The 16,889-nt window shown below is 44.4% G+C and overlaps 1 protein-coding gene across 3 annotated transcripts in view; it reads left to right on the forward strand.

Annotated features, from left to right (window-relative positions):
- The first annotated feature begins 3,412 nt into the window (after positions 1-3,412).
- Positions 3,413-16,889, forward strand: part of tecpr1a (tectonin beta-propeller repeat containing 1a) — a 28,533-nt gene continuing 15,056 nt past the window's right edge. The window contains exons 1-12 of one of the 3 annotated variants that reach the window (XM_036142413.1): positions 3,413-3,577; positions 3,967-4,091; positions 4,864-5,103; positions 6,205-6,387; positions 6,464-6,586; positions 6,831-6,875; positions 11,021-11,140; positions 13,405-13,579; positions 13,657-13,757; positions 14,517-14,618; positions 15,579-15,727; positions 15,858-16,456. In XM_036142413.1, the coding sequence (XP_035998306.1) occupies positions 4,879-5,103; positions 6,205-6,387; positions 6,464-6,586; positions 6,831-6,875; positions 11,021-11,140; positions 13,405-13,579; positions 13,657-13,757; positions 14,517-14,618; positions 15,579-15,727; positions 15,858-16,456 (1,822 nt within the window). In that variant the 5' untranslated portion in view covers positions 3,413-3,577; positions 3,967-4,091; positions 4,864-4,878. The remainder of the gene's footprint in view (positions 3,578-3,966; positions 4,092-4,863; positions 5,104-6,204; positions 6,388-6,463; positions 6,587-6,830; positions 6,876-11,020; positions 11,141-13,404; positions 13,580-13,656; positions 13,758-14,516; positions 14,619-15,578; positions 15,728-15,857; positions 16,457-16,889) is intronic. The other 2 variants (XM_021309208.2, XM_012849912.3) reach the window with 2 other exon arrangements.

The raw sequence follows: 16,889 nt of genomic DNA on the forward strand, positions 1-16,889 counted from the left end.
GCGAGACGTCTCTCTCTTTTTTTTTTTTTATACGAAACCTCCTTGTTCTAAAAAACTCCCAGAGTGTTGCTCTGTATTTCCCCTTTAAATTTCCCGATTTATTAATGATAGCCTTCTGGAATTTTAGCTATTTTCTGTTTGTTAAGTCACCTCTTAAACCTGAATTGTATTATTTTACCCATGTAGCTAAATGTTAAATTTGATCAGAGTGGGTCCTGCTGTTTTTATCCAGACTTGGGTCTGGGCAAGACCTTCTTTTGCCATTTGCTTCTCCTTGTTTTTGCATTTTAATTAAATTTTTTCCTGTAGTTCGTTTATGCCAGAAGTGGATAGTTTGCCATTGAAGTTGTACCCTTTTTTTTTTCCTAATAACATAAGGGCACAATTGCTGCTTTATCTTCTTTCTCAACAACTTTCCAATCTTTACATGTAAGTTCTTGAGTAGCTCGCATTTTTGTTCACTTTGTCCCTTTCCCATTTTGGTGAATGTTTGGACCCAGTGGGTTGCAACACCTGCTGTGTTCTAACACTGGGTTTATTTAGACAAGATGACGATCAATAACTGTTTGTGGTAAAACTCACTTCAACCTTCAAGGTGGAGTTTTCTTGCCTACATGCATCCACAAAAGCTCGTCATATTTGTTCTTGCCTGTTTTGGTATGAAATAAAATACCTAGTGGTATTTGTATTTCCTCACACACACACAGTCACACTTTTGAGCTCTTACTTTTAATCTAACACAGAGGACGCCGCCGTCCTTCACAGAATTTAACTAGTTAGTTTAAACTAGAGGAGTCTGTCCTCCTGCGGACTTTAACTGTTTAGATTTCCTATTTTTTTAAAACAGAGGACTCCGCCGTCCTTCACAGAATTTAACTAGTTAGTTTAAACTAGAGGAGTCTGTCCTCCTGCGGACTTTAACTGTTTAGATTTCCTATTTTTTTAAAACAGAGGACTCCGCCGTCCTTCACAGAATTTAACTAGTTTGTTTAAACTAGAGGAGTCTGTCCTCCTGCGGACTTTAACTGTTTTTTATCTGCTACCTGATAGTGCCTAGGATTGTCAGGGTTTTATCTTGTTTCTCAGAAAACAGAGGACTCCGCCGTCCTTCACAGAATTTAACTAGTTAGTTTAAACTAGAGGAGTCTGTCCTCCTGCGGAATTTAACTGTTTTTTATCTGAAATGTTCACTCATTCCTCTTTAACGAAATTCTACTCACAATTCTCTGTGTCTCTGGAATTCTTCAACCTTTGGATCCCAGCCCGTAAAGGAGGGACCAGTCCCGGAAAGGGTCTTAGTGCTGTGGCCACAGACTTGCTGGAACCTCACTTTACCTGCTGGGATCGTTAGGTATGTTGAAATCCGGCTCGAAGGACCATTTAATGTTAGGTTTAAACACCAAACATCTTATTCAGCAACCTGCACAAAGAAGACACAGAGAATCAGTTAAATTGATCTTGCAAGGAGAGGGGCTCGGAGACTGCTCAGTTTACAATCCTCCAAACCACTCTGAAGCAGTCTCCGCTCGCCAGGCTTTTTATTGAAAATTGGAACGCCCTAGTTACACAGGATTTCAACTGCTGAGGGAAGGGGAACAAACCAGTTGAAATCTATTAGGCAGGGAACCAATACACAACAACAGCATTCATTGTTATGGGAGTAACTTCTTTATCTTCCACAGGCAGCTGCAAGATACAATTGGGTGCAACCTGCAACTGCTCGCATGCTTGTGTTCTGATATAAGGAGAAATAACACTTCAGTAATAAGTATAATATAATATTATAAATGGTCAAGAATGTTATTAGTAAAATATAAGATTGCATAGTCATTTAGTTATTATAAGTGAAACATAATATAACTAGAATATAGATTAAAAGTAGAATAACTATAATAAATCCAACACCTTCCCTGTGAGTTCATCCCCAAATGAGCCAATAATGTTAGAAATGTGTATATGCCAGTATTGGAGTTACTGTGAAGCTACACTTCCTTTTAGTTCTGGATCCATCCAAAGTTTTTCATGAAAGGTAATATAGACCAAAGTTCTGCATTGGACAAGGTGGTTATTTTTTTTCCTTTTTATTTTATTTTATATATTATTGCTTTAAAATACTTCCAGGACATACAAATGCACTTAAACGGAGAACAATATATTTGCACATCAAGGGGAAAGGGGTACAAAAAAGTTCTAAAAGTCTATAATTTAAATAAAATGACCACAGGTTAAGTAAAAAGATGATCGAATGGGACTTGTACTTCTCAAAAACATTGTCTGACTTGTTTGGAGAGCTCCTTGCTCTCCTGTGGGGCCTTTCAGAAAAGGTTTGTTTAAAGAGTGACCAGACGTCCCTGATTTCTGGGGAAAGTCTCAGTTATGGATGACCTGTCCACGGCAAAAGCTGTTCCCTGGACATTTACCCAATTTTAGCATTTGCTGAAAGGTTAACAAATATTGTGTGTAGAGTGTTATTACAGTAGCAAAGAAATGTTTAAAAGTAAGCATTATAGCGTGAGGTGCTGAGTGTGATGCTGTATTTAGTACAAAAAAAAAACCACATGCATCCAAGTGATCAAATGAGAGAAGTTACCTTATCAGACTGGACTAAGAAAAGTGTGACATGATGATGAAATTTAGCATAATTAAATAATTGTCTCACTGCATCAAAACGTTTGAACGTACCTTAATTATGTCTTCATCATCATTTTGATTTGCTTGCTATGTTTACTCGACATACGGGTCATTTTACTTCTTCATCTGTTGGATATTAATGCGCACTCACCTGGCAGGGTTGTTTGTGACTGCCTGCTTGCATAAAGCAAGCGGATTTGGCAAACCCACCGACATAAAATGGAGAAACGAGGCGGAAATAAACGAGAGGAGGAACAACGACTCTGTCTGCACAGCTCTGGGGGAGAATAGCCTTGAAAGGTGCATTGGTCCAGGGATTGCGGTGTAAATAGGCAGACTTTGAAGCACTTTGGTCCACGAATTGGCATCTTGGTGCTTTTGTGCACCAGCCTGGAAAGTGGAAAAAGTACAGTAACCAAACGCCAGGGAGGAGATGACGTTTTGATTTCATTAGCTGATTAGAGTGTGGCACCAGGTGTCTCAATATTGGACCTTTTCATAATATTCTAATTTTCTGAGATCCTGAATTTGGCTTTTCATTGAGTGTCAGTTAAAATCGTCAACATTAAAATAAATAAACATTTGAAATATATCAGTGTGTGTGTAATGAATGAATACAACATACATGTTTCACTTTTTGAATGGAATTACTGAAAAAAAGAAACTTTTTCCACGATATTCTGATTATACGACCAGCACCTGCAAATCAACTGAACTGAACCTGACCTGAGTCGGGAGCGCCCTCTGTTGGCGGTCCGTGCTCTGAACACATCAGCCAATGGGATTTGAGGAACCACTTCCGGTTTTATGCGGGGCACATACTAGGATTTCAGCCGCCACTTGACACAGCATGATTTAAGCAGTTTGCCATTCATTTCTGCCGCCGGGGAAAGGAGCGGTGACCTGCCACCTGCACCGGTGGACGTTTTATGCGAAGAAGCGCCAGGTCAGCGAGTTTATTTACTGTCTATTTCTCCTTCTCCCTGACGGTGAGCCCGCAGAAATGCAGGGTTGTCGTGTCGTGATCCCCTCAGGCTGATTTTAGGCGACAGTTCACGGTTGTGGAAAGAAAAAAAAAAAAAAGATTGTCATGTTTGGAAACGAGGTTGTTTCGACCGAGTGTTGACATCCAGCCAACCCTTGTTACGCTGTAACCAACCTTCCGCGCGAGCAGACTGCGCGTCACGTAGTTTGTGTCCATCTATAACTAAGGCGAGGGTGGTCACCGGGAACCCGCTGGAGTCTGCCGATGCGTCGGAGGAGATCCAGACATGGCTCCGGAAGTTCTCTGGTGCACTCAAACCTAATGTTTGCGATGTCATCTTTTTATGGCAGCCTTCCAAGCAAGCAGCGCTTGTTCAGACGTGGAGCTGTGATGTCACGGATCTTACCATTTGCACGGTGACAGGTGCCTGTGTGACACACGATCAAGCTACTCGCTCTTCTTTTTGATCATCGCTGTGACTTCCACCGCTGAGAAGATTGGCGGCTGTTTAGAATGTTTTCAACTTGTGACTGATCCCTTTTTTAGCACGTGGAAACGCCCCTGGTGTCCTCCTCAGGTTGATGGTTGGCTACAGTTCTGTCACACCAACAAGGACTGAGCATGATGTGACTGTACAGACCGGCCAGCAGCCAGATCCCTGCTTTTATAGAGGGTCACATGTGCTGGCCATCAGTTGACCCAGTGACTGTGATCAGCACCGTCAGGCCATTGCTTTTCCTATCAAGACCTGAGAAGCAGCCTTACCTTGTGTGTGTGTGTGTGTGTGTGTGTGTGTGTGTGTGTGTGTGTGTGAACAAGGTCCCAGAATGTTGCTGGTTCTCTTTGACATGAATTCTGTTCAAATGATCTCGGCTATAATGGACATATGTCCAGCAGAGGAATAGTTTAAGATTGTTGTCGAAACCTACATTTTAGGATGGAAGCTGTGATGACACGAGGGTTCATTAGTCTTTGTGCGTGACATTCGTGTCCTTTCCTAGGTTCCCTTTTTGTTTTTCTAAGTTACAACATAAAAATGGAAAATGGATTTTAATGAAATCAGGACGATTTCGTTGTGAAGGATTATATCCTCCCTGCAGTTATTTTCACACAGAGGTAAATCCATTTAGAGGGTCCTTACTTAACGGGTTGCGCTCATGTTTGTGGATTTTTAGCTTTGTTAAACCCGGCGTGGTTACGCGCCGCAGCAACAAACAATGTGCCGTCTTCTCGCGGCTTGTCTCCAGGTTCCAGGTGAAGCCATGCCTGTCTCCCTGCTGTGGGCGGTGGACGTGTACGGGCGCGTCTACAGCCTGTCCACCGCGGGACAGCAGTGGGAGCAGTGCCGCATTTCCCAGATGGAGTTCAAGCGGGTGACGGCAGCCCAGACGTGCTGCTGGGGCATTGCGTGTGACAACAGCGTCTACCTGAACGTCCACGCGTCTGACCTGCCCATCCGCTACCAGGAGGACACCTACGAGAATCAGGTCAGGCTCTTTCTCCAAGGAGTGAGACGGTCTTAAACAGAATAGTTCAGTTGTAGTTTACTGCATGTTTTTTTTCTTGATTTAAAATGATTCCTGCAATATAAAGCTCCACATGCTGTCTGGAGGTCAGAAAAACTCTGCTTTTATGTGTTGTCTCAGTGCAACATGTCAGAATTAGTTTTAAAGAGACTTTTTTTCAGATTGCACGATAGACGTTACTTTGGGGACTTCTTTCAGAGAAGGTTTCTTCAAAAGTGTTGTCATTGGTGACCTGTGTGTCAGCTAAACGTATGCACTCTCACAGGTCACTTTTTTAGGTACCCTCTTTGGAATACTCATTAAAGCACGTAGACCACAGTGTTCATCTTCTAAGGGCTAATTCTCGCAGGACAATGCACCACTTTCACAAAGCTTAAATCATTTCAGGCTGGAATGGGAGATTCACACGGTAGGTCTGCAGTCAGGCCTACAGCATCTACTTTGAATCACTATGTAAGGAAAGTTTCTGACACCGTCGTAAATCTATGCCACACAAATTCTTACAGTTCTGAAGGCAACAACCTGTCTTTATTTCCTGTGATAACTGGCAACCTGCTGAGTTTATAACCCCACTTCTACACTCAACTTTACACAGATCTGTTTGTGTCACATCTCAAATCACAAAAATGTAAACAGCTGTAAAACTACGCCAAGATGTTTGTTGAACTACGACAAAGTGAAGACGAGAAACAGCCAAGACCATTACACTTACAACCCATCCCTGCGTTATACACCCTGTTTGTTAGCTATTTGTTACATATTGCAGTAAGAGGGTCCTAGGTTTGGATCCTGGCCAGCGCTCCTCTTGCATTCAATTTCTATGTTCTCCCTGTGCATGCGTGGGTTTTCACCAGGTACTCCTGGATTCTCCCACAGTCCAAAAACATGATTATTACTCTAAATTTGCCTTTTTGTATGAGTGTATTCCTGCATTGGTTGCTTTACCTATACCTCTGTGTTGGAATAGGATGGACCGGAGAAAGGAACCTGAAAGCCCATTGTACACAGGAACCACTGTAGATTGAGAAAACAAAAAATGTTTTCTACATGTTTCCCTGTTAGAGATGGAATCCCGTTGATGGTTTCTCAGACCGCTTGCTACCAAGTGACCGTTGGCAATGGAGCGACTCTTCAGGGCTGCAACATCAACCCCTGAACGGCTTCCAGCTCCCCTCCAGCACCTGGGAGTGGGAGGGAGACTGGTATGTGGATGAAAACCTTGAGGGAGAGCCCACAGAGAAAGAGGTGCGTGTGTTGATTTGTTTGATTTCCTTTTTGCCGTTGCAGACTTCTTGTATCGATAACTAAAGTGTGTCTGCAGGGTTGGACGTACGCCATGGATTTTCCTGCCGCCTACACCAAAGACAAGAAGTGGAACTCGTGTGTCCGTCGCAGGCGGTGGCTCCGCTACAGGAGGTACAAAGCCATGGACACCTGGGCCAAGGTGTGTGTCACACTAGCTCTGTTAACTCCTGTTTTTTATTTTTTGTCACACTTAAAAGTTTTAGATCATCAAACAATTTTGATATTGGAGGGGGGGAAAATAACTTGAGTGAATTAAAAAAAAGAAGCAGTTTTCCAATTATTTCAGTCGTTAGGGGAAAAGGCCTACCCACATCAACCTTAGGAAAATGTAATTGCCCCTTTTGGTACATCATGAACTAACTGTGTGTCATGATTTGTCTTAGGATGAACCCGGACACAGCACACACACACAGAGCAAGTTCTTTAAAGTGAGTTTATTGAACATTGTTGATGATGATGACGAGAGAAACCAGAGTCTTTTAACTGACGGAGATGTAGGGTGCAGAAGCTGGCCGACAGGAGGAGTGCGGAGGGACAGACCATGAAGGAGCACCGGAGCCGAAGACTTGAGGCCAGGGCAGAAACCCAGGAGTTGTGAACAGGAGTTGAGAACTTGAGGCCAGAACGGAACACAGGAGTCGAGAACTTGAGACCAGGATGGCTCACCAGGAGTTGAGAACTTGAGATCAGGATGGAGCTCAGGAGTCGAGAACTTGAAGCCAGGACGGAGCATAAGACCCGAAGACTGGAACCACAGTGGAACACAGGAACCGGCAAACCCGAGACTGCGGGCATAGCAGGAGCAGAGCTGAAGCGGAGATTCTGGCGGTAACTGAACAAACAACTGAGCTGAATTACTGCCTGAGGATGAGTGGAAGAAGAACACTACGGACCGGCAACGAGAACAGAATGAGGTGAGTATATATAGAGGTGAACACAGGTGGCAGTGATAATTGCAGCCTGACAGGTGGAACCAATCAGGCTGCGCAGGGAAGAGAGAGAGGAAGGGAGGCTCAGCATGCAGCCTACAAGGGGCTAGAGAACATGGAGGAACCCAAGCAGACACACGCTAGAGCACAACCAGGGTGCGGCACACCTGGGAAAGGAACGGGCGCGTGACAGCGCCAAAGGGATGGAACGGGTGCACAACAGCGCCAAAGGGAAGGAGTTGAGAACTTGAGATCAGGATGGAGCTCAGGAGTCAAGGAACTCCTGAGCTCCATCCTGCGGCAAAGGGAAAGAACGGGTGCACGACAGCGCCAAAGGGCAGGAAGGGGCGTACCCACGCCAGAGGGAAAGAAACAGGCGTACCCACGCCAGAGGGGAAGACAGATGTACGGAAACACTAGGGCTCAACAGACGTATGGAAATGCTGGCGTACAACTAGTGTACCGAAACGTCAGGGGAAGGAACGGGCGTACGACAACGCCAGAGGGAAGAACACCGTGGCGTGAGGGGAAACGCCGGGGCTCCCTACCGGAGCGTGAGGGAAACGGGAACATCTAAAACACCAGGAAACAAGAACAGAGGGCGTCCTAACACGCCGGGGAACCAAGAACGGAGGGCGTCCTAACACGCCGGGGAACCAAGAACAGAGGGCGTCCTAACACGCCAGGGAACCGAGAACGGAGGGCGTCCTAACACGCCAGGGAACCAAGAACAGAGGGCGTCCTAACACGCCAGGGAACCGAGAACGGAGGGCGTCCTAACACGCCAGGGAACCAAGAACAGAGGGCGTCCTAACACGCCAGGGAACCGAGAACGGAGGGCGTCCTAACACGCCGGGGAACCAAGAACAGAGGGCGTCCTAACACGCCAGGGAACCGAGAACGGAGGGCGTCCTAACACCCCAAGGAACCAGAATGAAGGGTGAGCTAGGCAGCAACAGGCCAGGCGCGGCAGAGGGCACAGCCGGCGAACTAGAAGCACCGGAGGGCTCTGACAGCGACTAAACACCGGGAAATACAGGAACTAAAGGATTTAGGTGAACAGAACAAAGTAACCAGGGAAAGCCGGAACAAAACGAAACTACAGAGGGGCAAAACCAGATAAAACCAAGGAACACGAAAACCAGACAGAATAATGAACAACAGGACCAAGACCAAATAAAGAGCGTAACATGTCATAACTAAGGAGCTCAGGGTCCTTATGAGCGCGGGGACCTTAACGTGCCCCTGAAAGCGCAGGAACCCATTCAGCACAGGGACTAACGGATAGAAAAGAAACTAGAGAAATAAATACAGAACTAAGACTAGAACTACAGGACTTAGACGGAAACGACAGGGTTTAGACGGGAACTACAAGGACACGGAACGGGAATACTGGGCTAGACAGAAACTACTGGGCTAGGATAAGAACTACAGGACTAAAATTAACAAATCAAAACCAGGCTAGACAGAAACTACTGGGCTAGGATAAGAACTACAGGACTAAAATTAACAAATCAAAACCAGAAAACTAGGAAGAGAACCAAAACCTAAAGCAAAACTATAAAACAAAACAAAACAGGGAGACGAGGGCAAGGTAAAGGGTAACTAATGTAAAACTAGATAACGAAAACTAGAAATAAGAACACAAAGCAAAACCTGGAAAACTAGGGTTAAAAAACTGGAATTCTAAAGCAAAAACCCGGAGACTAAAGGAAAACCAGAACACTAGAACAGAACTGGAAAAACAAAAGCAAAATAGAAACTCAAATACTCTAAAGAAAACAAAAAGAACCCCTAAATAACTCTAAAACTCAAAAAATCCTAGGTAAACCAAAACTAAGGTTAAGCTTAAACAAATTAACAGAAAGCAGAAACAAATCTTCTAAATCAGTAAAAAATTTTTTTTACAAAAAGCAAGACTAGAAACTAAAGTAGGTCTAAAACACAAACAAAACCCAAAACTAAAGGACTCTAAGAAATCTAAGAAGCACTGAAAAACTAAGGAACGTTAAATAACTCAAAACACAAGGACCCAAAAATAACTCAAAACAAAAACTAGAAGTCTTAATAAGCTGGGCAGCGGTGGGCCCCGCGGAGAGCGATCCCGGGGAACAAAGTCAGAGGCAGGGCGTCGCAGATGCGACCCCGGCAAGATGAACCAGATGCGAGGCGTTGCAACACAGCGACCCAGGCGAGACGGAACCAGAGGCGGGGCATCGTAGACTGCGATCCAGGCGGCACTGATCCAGAGGCGGGCGGCATCCATGAAGTCCCCGAGCTGAGGCGGAGCAGATCCTGCCAGCTTCTGCACCGAGCTCTGTGCGTGCTCGGGTTCATCCTTTTGACCGGTCCGTAATGTCATGATTTGTCTTAGGATGAACCTGGACACAGCACACACACACAGAGCAAGTTCTTTAAAGTGAGTTTATTGAACATTGTTGATGATGATGATGAGAGAAACCAGAGTCTTTTAACTGACGGAGATGTAGGGTGCAGAAGCTGACCGACAGGAGGAGTGCGGAGGGACTGACCATGAAGGAGCACCGGAGCCGAAGTCTTGAGGCCAGGGCAGAAACCCAGGAGTTGTGAACAGGAGTTGAGAACTTGAGACCAGGACGGAGCACAAGAGCTGAAGACAGGAACCACAGTGGAACACAGGAACCGGTAAACCCGAGACTGCGGGCATAGCAGGAGCAGAGCTGAAGCGGAGATTCTGGCGGTAACTGAACAAACAACTTAGCTGACAAGACAAGGAATTACTGGCTGAGGATGAGTGGGAGTCGAACACTCCCGGCAACAAGAACAGAATGAGGTGAGTATATATAGAGGTGAACACAGGTGGCAGTGATAATTGCAGCCTGACAGGTGGAACCAATCAGGCTGCGCAGGGAAGAGAGAGAGGAAGGGAGGCTCAGCATGCAGCCTACAAGCTGCATCCTGACACTGTGATTAAAGTGCATTTTTTAGAAAGCTGAGCTCAATTTTTCAGGTCAAAGCCGGGTCTGATTAATCCCAAACGTCAGAGAGGTTCTATGTAAATATAGCTTCTCTGACGTTTGAAAGATTTCAGGCAGCAACACAATCCAAAGAAATAAAAAAAAATTGTGGAAAAACAGCTTTCAGTCTGGAAAAGGTTGCAAAGCAATTTCTTTAGTGCAGGCAGGTTTCTCTGGGCGGGTACCATGCAGACATTTTCCTCAACTCCCTCGTGATGCTGACCTTCCTCTGCGTCTTGTCCTCTATCCTCCTGGCTCTCATCATTTTGAGACGGGGCCAAACGTCCTCAGTGATGACTCATTGCCACTTATCACAACCTCTTAGTGTCAGTCGGTGCCGCTAAGGTAGGTGACAGCTTTTGTACATAGAGCCCGGCTGTTTTTTTAATTAATAAAATCATTGTTTGAAAGCAGTTTGTTTATTTAACAATTACTCAGACTGATTTACATAAATGGTCCCTAGCTAATACAAACTGGAATGTTGTCTTTATCCAATATTACATTTGTTTGATGGTCTGAAATATCTAAGTATATCAACACAGCAAAAAGAGAAAAGAATCTGTAAAGGGCAAACACAGTATGAGTACACCTTTTTTCTATTTTTTAATTTTTTATTTCCTCGATATGATCCTATTTGTGTCTCGACAGATCCCCTCACAGCAGACAACTCTACCAGACCCCTTTAGTGACATCAGCTGTGGAGGCTGGGAGATCAGTGAGGAGCCCGGGGGCCGGCTGTCTCTGTGGGCCGTGTCCCTGCAAGGAAAGGTGCAACTCACACCATCACACAAAAGCTAATCAAGATCCACTTTGTTCCTGGAATCAGTGGCAGTACACTTCATGTCCTGGTTAGCTTATTAAATGAAAACCAGGTTGTGGTTCTGTCCTGGTGTGATGGTGGCACTGTTGCCTTGCAGCAAGAAGGTCCTGGGTCCAAACCCCGGGTTTGACCTGGGGTCTTTCTGCACGGAGTTAGCATGTTCTCCCTGTGCATGCGTGGGTTCTCTCCAGGTACTCTGGCTTCCTCCCACAGTCCAAAAACATGACTGTTAGGTTAGTTGGTCTCTCCAAATTGTCGCTGGGTGTGAGTGTGTGCATGAACGGTTGTTTGTTCTGTACGTCTGTGATGGACTGGCAACCCGTCCAGGGTGGTCCCCGTTTCTTGCCCATTGACTGCTGAAGCTAGGCACCGGCCCTGCTGGCATAAGCCGGAGTGGATAATGTGTGTATACATGTATCTGCATCAAGAGGAGTCTGCTGAGGTGGCAGGTGGAGTTTTATTAGAAATGCGGAAGTGGCAAAACGGAAGTCCATGGCATATAGGCCATTAGAAAAGCAATATGCAGCATTATCTGATCAACCAAAATCAGAGGGCTTTTTCACAGATGAAAAGGGCAGCACAGTACAAGACTTCAGCAATGTCATTTATAACCTTTGTGGTGCTGCTTCCTGATACCAGACTGATGAGAAGATGTTGGCTGCACATAAATATTACTTAAGCTGATCATTAACCTTGGTGAAAGTACAAAGTTTTGAAGTGGGACAACAATTGTTTGGGATCAACACATTTCAGTGGGCGGATAACAAAAACAGGTTTCCACATATCTGGAACGACCTTGGTTTGCAACGAGAGATAAAACAACCGAGAGATTGATTCAGCTATATTATCTGCTGCTACATGTAAAAAGTAAGGAGAAAGTTTACTGGGTCCCGCAGATTTATTAGGGTCAACGCCCCTCAGTGTCCTGGGAACATCACTGACAGACGCACAGGGAAATATGTTTCTGTTGGGGGGGGTAATTCCTGGAAGAAGTTAGACGTTGACCTCCTGAAACTGCATCAGATACGGTTCCAGAGGAAAAGAGATGTCTGTCTGAACAATGAGACTTACCGGTGGAAATCACAACAGTTTGCCAAAGTTTGTTTGGATCGTTTAAACATTTTGTACTCTGAGACAAATAGTATTCCTGTAATGCTTTCTTTACGACAGCAGTACACTGTTTTTTTAATTGGTTGAAATGTAACCAATCGACTTCATATGTAGATTTCCTTGTTGATGCCCAAAGATGATTTTATTAATTTTTTTCCCTGTGCAAGAGACTTGGTAAGTCATTGGTAAAGCGGGGACTAAGTGGACCCTAACTCTCAGCTGACTTTCCTTAGTGGGTCAGGGGTCTTTATTGAACTCCCTAATCAGTTCCCTTTCTTCTGAGGGTCCGATGGTTGAAACTTTGACACAATTGGTTGTTCCAACGGCACGATGATTTCAAACAGTCATAAAACAGAGAGTTTTGTGGTGGATAAAGCATACTAGCATTAATCTTTTTAGTGGCACCAACCTCAACCCTGGTGAAGAGTTTTAGGGCTATGCTTAGGGCCTGGAAATGTGTAAGGAATCCTACTAGTTAAATTATCAAATTTGATAAGAAGAGCGATCAGCTGGCAAGCCAAAATTATGCTGGAAGCTTGATGCTGGTCACAGAAACTGTGCGGTCAATATACAACATGTTGGGTGAAAGTTTACCACAACAGAGACAAAAAAAAGAAAAAAAATACCACAATAGAGGCCAAATATGTTTTCACAGGATTATATATTTTAGCTTGTATGAATAATTTTGACTTTGTGTGAATCAAAACAAAAATCCACCATGAATTCAAACCTGCGCACTCAGTTCACATGTTTAAAATTCATTACTGTTGTTTTGCCGTATGATCCAAAGCCTGAAATGAACGGCGTTCATGACAATGTTGAGGCTGTGGAAGCGACGGATCTAAGTTGTATGTCCGCCTGGTTTTATTTCAGGGGCTGCTCACACAAACCGTCCTGTTACATGTGTTATCGAACTGTTTGGTTTTAGCAGTGATAGCAACGTCTCTCTGTCACACACAAACACCCGCACAGACACACACAACCTGGTCACGTCAGTCAGACAGTCTACACCCCCCCACCCCCCCTGCTTTTGGTAAATTGTTGCATCTTTTTCACTTTTGCTGTCACTCCTTACTATGTAACGGATTCTGTTACGATTTAGGTGTGGTTCAGAGAAGGAATCTCTCACCACAACCCTGAGGGATCTTCATGGGTGGAGGTGCCTCTCCCCGGAGAAGTGGTCCAGATCAGCTGCGGCCCTGGGGACCTGGTCTGGGCCGTGCTTTGGGAGGGGCAACTACTTGTCAGGGAGGGCATTAGTCGAGACAACTCGAAAGGTAAAAGCTGAACATTGTGCATGTAGTGTCAATGTTTCTGGGTTTTGTCCGAGAACCGTGTCTCCTGTGGGTTATAGGTACTTCCTGGGCAGTGGTGGAGTCTCCGAACCCCGAGGTGGGAGCTATACATGTGGCTGTGGGAGTGAATGTAGTCTGGGCTGTGACTAAAGATAACAAAGTAAGAAGATGACAATGTTTTTTACTCTAAATACTTGATTTAAATGTGTATGTTTCCCTTGCAATATAATAAACAGAAACTAAACTATAAAACCCTTACACTTAAATGTACCCGTTTTCCAAATGTTTCCTGTTGCACAATTGTGGTTAGTCGTTGAAAAAGTGTAGTACTGGGGAAAATCCCTTAGTGTGATTTCAACAGTTTTTATCTTTTCCACAATTCACTAAAAGCTGTAGTTTAAATTCTAGTTTTAGTATCATCGAAAAACAAAGTAGTAACTGAGCATTCAGAGAATCTGACGCATTATGCAGTCTATTACTCTGACTGGTAGACCTAGCCCAAGTATTTACCTGAAAGAAATGGAACTTTGACTTAAAGCTTTAAAGAAATGAGAAAATCTCACCTGGTTTTGTTCAAAACAAAGAGTTTAAATAAAACTCAAGACACCAACTATTTCCATCTGCCACCACCCCCATACAAAAATAAATCTAAAACTTTGCCCACCTGTCATACTTCGATACTTTAGATCATGTGATCATGGTTCAGGTTTAGAAAGGAGTAAAACTAGGTATTCTTTTGAAACTCACTTAAACCATCTGGTGTCGGAAAAAGGAAGCAGCGTCTGCGGAAACTACAGCTACGTTTGTGTTGGTGTAGTTAGTCTTTAGGAATACAGGCTATAAACTCTTTACTGATGAACACATGAAAATAAATAATATAACCGGTTTTGAGACAGTTTGTCACCCTGCTGTGTCTTAGGTGTGGTTTAGGCGAGGTGTGAATTCTCACAACCCCTGCGGTTCTGGGTGGATCAGCATGGTTGGAGAGATGGCCATGATCAACGTTGGACTGAACGACCAGGTGACTGCTGGCTTGGTCACACAAGTCCATACTCAGTATATTTCATTGTTTGGAAGAAAAATGTTAAATCTTTTCATGCATATGAATATCTGTTACTTTGTTTCTAAGTACAGTGCCTTGTGAAACTATTCAGGACCATTGAACTATTCTACACGTTGTTGCACTGCAACCACAGTCGTCAGTGTATTTTATTGGGATTTTGTGTGACAGACCAACACTATGTGGTGCTTAACGGGGAAATGGAAGGATAATGGTACATTGTTTTCAGATCTTCTACAAATAAAATGTGTAAATGCACGCCTGTTCACCCCCTGAGTCAATATCTTGTTTTCAATCCAGCTGGATGTGTTTCAGGGTACGTCTCTACCACAGAGAGGCAACCATTTTTGCCCTTTCTTAGCACAACAGTTCGACCGCAGTCAGATTTAAGGGAGAGCAACTCTGAACAGACATCTCAGTCAGATTCTCAATTGGATTTTAGGTCTCTACTTTTACAAGGCCATTCTAACACATGAGTACGTATTAAGCCATTAAACCGTCATTGTTGCTCTAGCTTTATGTTTAGGGGGTTATCCCTGACCTGGCTTGTTTCTTCATGGATGTTTGTCCATAAATGTTCTCTAACTAACATCTAAGGCCTTCACAGAACAGCTAAAATGACATTCAACAGGCTCTATTTACTGATGGCGCTATATCTGATGGTGGCACTGGACCTTATTTAGGAGTTTTAAAGTAAAGGGGGCTGAATAGAAAAGTTTGTACGTTTTCAGATTTTTGTTTGTAAAAAAATTTGAAGAAAAAAACAACAACATGGATTTCTTTTTTTTCCCACTTGACAATCCTGCACTACTTTGTGTTGGTCTGCCACGTTCTGTGGAAATGTTTCAAACGGTTCTGAACACTTTTGTGAGGCCCTGCAAATGGTCCATAAGTGTTCTGATGGTTGTTCCCCTGTTGAAGGTGTGGGCTATTGGCTGTGAGGACCGGGTTGTATATTTCAGACAGGGGATCACCTCCAGCGAACTGAGTGGTAAAACCTGGAAGGCCATCAATGTTCCTAGAGACGGGGATCGGTCCCACTCCAGTGCGAGTGCAAGCAGTCTACATAGGTAAAGATGTCCTATGGGACACATGGCAACTTTCTATGTTTTTCTGAGACTAAAGACGCGTTACAATATTAAATTGGCTGTGGTGCAGTGGTAATTCACAACTGTCTTTGTACCTCTCTCCTTTCCACAGCGCTGGTTGCTTTTTTTCTGGTGAGGTGCGGGCTCCATCAGTAGCAAGCGATGCTGAATTAGACATAGAACATCCCCCCGGTGATGGAGCCATCAGCAATGCACCATTGCATTGCCCAGAACCCTGTGTAGATGCCCACAAAAACACTTCATCAGAACTGTGCATCGAGCCGCTTAAGCCCCACATCCCCAAGGTCACAAGCGACAGCTTCATCTCTGAACTCGTCTCCGACAGAAAACCGGCAAAGACTGATGCTGAATCAGTCTCTTCTGCCGTCTTGGAGGAGGAGGTTGTCCCTGGAGAAGGAGAGGTCAATGTTCTGTGTAGTGATGCCATTACCTCTACTCAGTCAGGTGGTCCTCCTGATCCCCAGTGGAGTAACGTAGATCTGGAGGAAGCACAGATCCAGCACGTTCAAACGGGGGCTGTGCCAGACTCTGCCGACTCCTGCAGTTTGTCATCGGTAGCAACCTACACCCTCGCCTTGGAGGATCAGTATGGGGCGGACGAGCACCCTCTGTGGGCCTGGGTCAGCGGAGGAGGCTGCTCTGTGGACAGTCACTCTCAACTCAACTGGTTTAACTGCCCATTGAACACATGTATGTTTGGTTTTGAAGTGGTTCGATAGGAAATGTCCAAGGGCTAGAAATCTAAAATGTATCTCTCATGCCAGTCAGAGGTTTACATACACTCATCACACGCATGAATAGCATATTAAGCAGGGCTCCCAGGTATTTAAAGCATTCTTTTTTCTTTGGTGGACTGATGATACAAAACCTAAGTTCTATGATTTAGTTTTTTCCAAACAGTCAAAAGCATACATGTTTGAATATATACATACAACCCCACTAATATTCAGATAAATGTTGCTTCAAAAGCTGCAGAGAAACCAGCTGCAGGTTGTTGCAGCTGCCGCCACACTACAGGCATGATTCCAAAGTGGTAGAAGTCATTTACGTTGGGTTTTCTCCTGGTATAACCTAGTTTTGTAACATAGTCCGTAAATTTCCAACAGGGCTGAGGTGGCAGCCG

The sequence above is a fragment of the Fundulus heteroclitus genome, chromosome 10 (assembly GCF_011125445.2).
Source record: "Fundulus heteroclitus isolate FHET01 chromosome 10, MU-UCD_Fhet_4.1, whole genome shotgun sequence".
Lineage (NCBI taxonomy): Eukaryota > Metazoa > Chordata > Actinopteri > Cyprinodontiformes > Fundulidae > Fundulus > Fundulus heteroclitus.